At 35.6% G+C, this 7,062-nt stretch overlaps 1 protein-coding gene across 1 annotated transcript; it reads left to right on the top strand.

The window, feature by feature from the left end:
• Window positions 1-5,403: 5,403 nt before the first annotated feature.
• On the top strand, window positions 5,404-6,957 carry LOC128524253 (triple functional domain protein-like). The gene is made up of 5 exons (XM_053496737.1): window positions 5,404-5,536; window positions 5,814-6,080; window positions 6,299-6,329; window positions 6,530-6,722; window positions 6,902-6,957. Exons 1-5 carry the CDS (start codon window positions 5,497-5,499, stop codon window positions 6,947-6,949), a joined length of 579 nt encoding a protein of 192 aa, XP_053352712.1. The 5' UTR covers window positions 5,404-5,496; the 3' UTR covers window positions 6,950-6,957.
• The last annotated feature ends 105 nt before the right edge of the window (window positions 6,958-7,062 follow it).

Below are 7,062 nucleotides of genomic sequence, written 5' to 3'. Positions count from 1 at the left end.
TTTTTTACAGTTTCCGACTGTTTTTACGAAATACTTCACATTACTGTAAAAGAAACAGCATTACTGTGATTTACAAAATTTAACTGTAAATATTGTATTTACAGTTTAATACACTACAGTATACAGTATTTAACTGTAAATCGCAAAGGCTTTTGATATTTTTTACTTAGGATATGGAATGCTATGCTGTTTTGTTCATCATCTATTTTTTGTGAAATCCACAATCATCAGGTATTGTAAACATTCTATTTATGCAGCATTCACCTTTTTCAGATGTAAATTAGATAATCAACACATTTTTAAAAACAATTACTCACGCATTTTAAAACCGTTCTGTCGCAATTTTATTAGTACAGCTAACAACCAAACCTAACACCAACAGTGCTATAACAGTGCTATAATAATTAATTCAGCTGCCGTTACTGGACTAATTATGACTTTGAATTGATTTGACCCGAGCATTACGCTGTAAGTAAGCATGTTCCGGTGCCAGTATTGTGAGCATGTTTCCTTAACCCAACTAGCGTTCGTCAGACATGTAAAAATACATCCGAGCCTCCCAAATGTTTTGTTTAGATGTGCTTTTTCTGACTGCAGTCGTTCTTTCAGAAAAATAACGGCCTTAAAATGGCACATGTACAGGGATCACCCTCGAGACAGACGTAGGAAGCAGGGATTTTCTTCTGAGTCTGTGCCATGTAATGTAGAGCTCTGCAGTGTTAGATGCAATGATTTATCTTACTAAGTAGCTCATTTGAAATTACATATCAGAGAGGGTAAGGTGGTTTCTTGTCCTTTTCAGCAGTGTTGTAAAAGTTTTACAGTTATATCCTCATTTACTTCTCATTTGTCAAGAAGACACAAAGGATGTGCAGTGTCTTCGCTTAAAATACATGTGATGGCAGTGGCAGGGACAGAATTAAATAAAATAGCTAAGAATGTGCCCATGCAGGAGGAAGATCTGGCAGAAGTTTTACCAGAGAGAGTTGATGAGTCACTTTTCTTAAAACATTTAGCCCTCAGTCTCCTTTACTTCATAGACTGGACGAAAAGCTGAAAAGCTGAAAAGCTGTTGGGTGTCTCGGATGATGAGAGAAAGAATGTTTAGGATGTTCTAAAATCAAATGACTTGTTTCATGCTTGCAACACTGGCACTTTAAAAACCGACCAGAGACGAAAAACTGTCTTTAAAAGTCAGTTTAGATATGTTGAGCCAGTTCCTATTTTTCTTGGACAGAATGAATCAGGAAAAGCATGTTTTCTTCAGTATTCTAGTGAAAGAGACACTTAAGTCACTCTTTCAAAGTCAGTTGGTCATGCAACAGTCATGTTGCTATAAACAACTAATGAACTCCTCATCTAGGCCAAAAGACATTTTGGAAGACATATGGGATGGGAGCAACATTGCATCAAATGCAATTTTTCAGTCAGATGACACATTGGCTCTTGTTTTGTATCAGGATGCATTTGAAGTGGTAAATCCACTGGGATCTGGAAGGAAAAAACATAAAGTGCTGGCTGTTTACTTAACTCTAGCAGACATACCACCTCATAACAGATCAAGTCTGGATCAAATGCAGCTGGTAATGCTTTATCGAGAACAAGATTATAAATATTTTGGATCAGAGACAGTCTTTGGGTCACTTATCACTGACTTGAAGGACCTAGAAGTAGCTGGCATACCTTTACCAGATGGACACATACCCCGAGCCACATTGTGTGCTATTGCCGGGGATAATCTTGGCTCACACAATATAGGGGGCTTTAATAAAAACTTCGGTAAGTGCAAGTACTTTTGCCGATTTTGTACTATAGGTCGTGCAACATTTCTGTCCTCTCTCTTTACAAGAGGTGAAAAGAGAACTGTAGAATCTCATAGCAAATATGTAGAACACATTGCTGTAAGTGGTTCTGATTTATCAGTGGGAATTAAATACAACTTAAAGTTTAATGAGCTCTCCCACTTTCATGTGTGCAAACCAGGTCTGCCTCCCTGTTTGGGCCATGACCTTTTTGAGGGTGTCGTTGCATGTGACCTAGCTTTGTCCATTGAAGATTTTGTCACAAACCGAAAACTGTTAATCCTGTCAGTGAAAAGCTAAGTGGGCATTCTGTCCAGAACTGGTGTTTCTTTAGGCTCCTTCCTATTTTAATTGGAGACAAAATAAAAAATTCAGTGCAGAACAAGATTTGGCAACTTGTGCTGCAGCTGAGGCAAATTGTTGAATTAATCTGTGCTTCTGTCATTGCATCTAGCCAACCTACTTGAATGTCCTTATTGAGGAGTACATACAAGGTCGACATGAAGCTTTTCCAGCTTTTAATCAACTAAAGCCTAAACATCATTACTTGTGTCATTATCCAAAACTAATTCTCTGCTTTGGTCCTCTTATTCGCTTATGGACACTTAGGTTTGAAAGCAAGCACACTTATGCAGTGTGAACATAACTGTCACACTAGCAGAGAGACATCAGCTTTTACAAGCATACCTCTATGCTTGTAAAAGCTGATGAAAATAAATTTTATTGCTGGTGATATCTTTCCACCAAATATTGTTGTTGAAAACGGTACAGATTTCTATTCAGATGACTATAGCGAAAGCATTAAACATGCTGTTGCTCACCTGGGCTTCCACACACACAAGACTATTGCTGTACATGAAGTCACAGTTAAAGGTATGAGCTACAAGAAAGAGATGTGTGTTGTTTTAGGGAAAGCTGATAATTGCCCTTTACCACTCATTTTCTTCCCTAGAATGATGTCTGATATAACCAGATGCATCAAGGAGGAGATAACTTCTGTCCTGCCAAGTTTACCAGAGGATACACTTAATTTGCTTGTAGAAAAGGTGTTAAATCAGGGAGTGGAAACCAAAGAAGACTTGCAGTATGTGAAAGAAGAGGACGTTGCGGAATTAATTCGGCCGATACAGTGTAGAAAACTTCTAAAAGCATGGAGTGCGCATGGTATTAGTCTGAATTTTATTACCAAGTGCTTGTAAATGTATGCAAAAGTTGTAATTGACTATATTTTTTTGTTTTGCCAGGGACAGAAATTTGCTCTGCACCTCAGTCCTCAGTATGCAGTTTACCTCTCCCAAGTTCAAATTCCAGTAGCTCCTCGTCTTCTCCCTTATGTTCATCAAGTCCAACAGTAAAGAAGAACTGGCCTGCAACCTTTGTGATCCCATGGGACAAAATGCCTCCTGGAATTACTGCTGCTACAGTCAGTGGGAAGAGGCCTTCACCAGCAGATAGAAGGCAAATGGTTCGTGTCCTTGTTGATGAGATGAGGAAGTTTGAAGCCAACCCAATGAAGTCACAGTGTCTTATAATTGCTGAAAGGGTAGTCAGGCAATTTCCATAATCCTTTGCTGATATGATAGAAGATCGAATAATCGGGGAGGATATTCCTCACTTCTGACTCAAATCAAAGTTCGGGTAAAACATCTTAACAGAAACAACACACTAGCACGACTGCGATCTAATAAATGTAGTACTGGGGCAAAGCAAAAGACAGGTCCTGAAGACAGCTATGGCTGTACACGGTGGCAGCCAGACATCCCACCTGAAGAGACAGAAACTACGTTGGAGATGAAAAAGCAGAGAGTCATGGAGTTCTACTCACGTGAAAGCTTGTCTGGAATTGATAAAACAGAAGTACAACATCTCATGGCAGAAACATACTACCTACAACGCAAGATGATAAATAGAATGCCAGCACACTCCCTTGAGCATTTAAAGTCTCATTGGCCTTACTTGTTTATTTCAATTCTGATAAGAAGCAAAACATGTGTTACAGCTCCCTATACAGATACCTACAGTATCAGAACGAGGCATGCTGCACACTGGAGTTTATTCAGAGGTATGTTAATATCACTTCCCATGTTGCTTAATGCATTGTATTGTATTGTAGGTGAGGAACCATCATGTCAGTCACTGAATGTTTGTTACCACAGGTTTTTATTCCTCTTCAGTATCAAAGAGGTGTCAAAGCTTTTTTTTTTTTTTGTGCAGCATGCCTCGTTCTGATACTGTAGGTTGAAGTTATAAAATCTGGCGAACAGTGTGGCAAGACCCAATAGAAATTACTCTCCTTCAGTTACTACATGGCCCTCTATAGACACTATCCAGCGATTTGTCTCTTCCACTGGGCTTGCAGTAAAGATTTAACAATTAAAAATTCTGGTTAACAGTGTAATGTTGACATTGAGTTGCACTGTACACACTGCTATAATCAATACACATTTCAGCTATTTTATTATACAATTGTAATATGCTATTTTTTATTATTGTATATTTTCCTTGTTTTCCTTATTAAATGCATTTCCTTTACTATTCTAAATAAATTGAAAAATGCTCCTAAAATGTTATATATATATATATATATATATATATATATATATATATATTATATATAACATTTTGTATAACAAATGTTTTATATATATATATATATATATATATATATATATATATATATATATATATATTTTATATATATATAAAAACAAATAAGAAAATAATATTTTTATGGGATATGCTACAATGCACTTCATGTTCTTCTGACAGGAAGTTAGATTTTGAAAGTGACAGGAAGTGGAAATTTAGGAAAACACGGGGAAGCTATTTCAAAATGCACACATTCTTTTGGTAAAATAAAAAAAAACGCACATCTATGCACATCTATGAGTGATCTATGCACACCCTGGTGTTCTCTTGCAATATTGCTCCAAGTGTATAGGTCTGAATGTGAAACAAAATGCACACTTATTCAAAGAACAATGTATATAAAGTCTCTTTAAACTCATATATTTGGATTTTGCACTCTGCAAATAGCATATTCCCTTAATATTGCATATGTTATTCTATTTATTTATATAGTACAACTTCAAAACTTTGATTTTGGCTGGTTAAAAGAAAAAAAATATATACTGTACATACCTTCATATTTTGCTGCAATTTCAATGACTTAAAAAAAAAAAATATATATATATATAGATTCTCAAACAAATTTTAAAACTAAGCAAAGATAATTCTAGTAAATACAAACTTTATTTAGTCATTACAAAATTAGTTTTAAATGATTTTTTTATTTATTAGGGAAAAAATACTATGCAAACCTACCTGGGTCAATTAGAAAAATTAATTACTGTATAAATCTAATAACTGGTTGTGCCACACTTGCCACCAACAACTGCCATCAAGCATTTGCAATAACTAGCAATAAGTCATTTATATATCACTGTGTAGGTTTTTGTGGTAATTGTTTTAATTCAGCCACATTGGAGGGTTTTTTAAGCAGGAACCCCCTGTTTAAGGATCTCAGTTGCATTTAAGTCCAGACTTTGACTAGGCCACTCCAAAGGCAAATTTTTTTTTTTTTTTTTTGAGCTATTTGAACCTGGACTTGCTGGTATGTTTTTGGGTCACTGCTGCATAACCCAAGTGCTCTCAGAGCCTTAACACACTGAGCCAATACTACCCCATTTTATTCATGATGGCAAGAGGGAATTACTTTTTACACATAGGGCCAGGTAGGTATGGGCAGCTTTTTCCTCAAATAAATGAAATAATGTAAAGACTTAGGTTATCTTTGTGTTATATTAAAATTAATGTATGTAACATTTAAACACAATTAACATGTGACAATAAAAAAATGTAAAAAACTTTGGGTTCAACTGTGGGACCCTGTTGAACCCGGGACCTTCCAATCATTAGTCCAAGGCCTTAACTACTGGGCTACCGCTGCTACTGTATATATACACACACAGTATAAAAATTAATAATTTTTTATTCCTGTCTCTTTAACAGAATTTGTTACAGTTCTGGCTGAAATACATGTCAGAATTGGAGATCGTATTGTTCTTCAATGTCAGGCAAACACAGAAGATGCAACCCTATCATGGGAGAAGGACAGCCATACACTATCTTGTGTAGAGGGCAAGCACACTGTGAGGAAAACCGGTACAACATGTGTCTTGGAAATTTCGAACGCTCAGGAAAGTGATGAAGGGAATTACACTCTAACCCTGAGCAACAGCTCAGGTTCAGCTTCATGCTCTGCCCTTGTCAGAGTCGGCAAGTAACAATAAATTATTACTTAAAATAATATCAATTAACAATATCGTATCATACAAATTAGCAAAGTTGCACTAATCATGCACAAAAAAGTAAACTTTTTTATAAATTCTATTTATATTAGAATACTTAACACTGATAATGTGCACTCTCAGGAAAAAATTGGCTAAAATATTGTACATGTGTTGTATTCATAGCATGTCATTTATTCTTTTCAGAAATTAAGGAATGGAGAAAAGTTCAATGGACGTAAGTTCACAATAATTGTCATATATTATTTAAAGTATCAATATCTTTCAAAATGTATTTATGGGTTATGAGATGGCACAGAGTAGTTAGTTTTTACTAAAAGAATTATATTGATACTTTATAATAGATGATAGTAGATGATAATTCATAATAATGAAACACTGTTTAATCTAATGGACTTGTACAATTTCTTTCTTTAGACAAGACAGAATGTTAAGTTCTCTTAAGGCATTTAAAATATGTAATAAAGTCCAAGAACTCTGCTTCCTTCTATATGGACCTGTTGGAGCAGGAAAGTCCAGCACCATAAACACCATCAGAACCCTTTTTGAAGGACGTCAGTTTGTAAACTGTCTGGCTGCTGCAGACTCTACTGAGAGTCACACTCTATGTGTGAGTCTATATTATGTATTCCTCAGCATATGACTGCGATATACTTTGTATGCATTGCATAAAAAACTAGGTAAATAAAAATAAAACCCTAAAAAATCTTTTTTTAAAGTATGAAAGTTTTAGATTTGCAAATGAAGAAGAATCATTTCCATTCACCTTCTACGATATAATGGGTGCAGAAGCAGATGAGCAAGGGGTGCACACTCATGATGTCATCAGTGATTTAAAAGGTCATATAAAAGAGGGTTACATAGTAAGGTAACACGTAAATTCAGTGCCCATTTCTTTGGTTGGTGATCCTAATCACCACATGTGTTAATTAGTACTAAACAAATTTCAT

Source organism: Clarias gariepinus, chromosome 5 (assembly GCF_024256425.1).
Source record: "Clarias gariepinus isolate MV-2021 ecotype Netherlands chromosome 5, CGAR_prim_01v2, whole genome shotgun sequence".
Classification (NCBI taxonomy): Eukaryota; Metazoa; Chordata; class Actinopteri; order Siluriformes; family Clariidae; genus Clarias; species Clarias gariepinus.
This window is presented reverse-complemented; position numbering and strand designations above follow the sequence as displayed.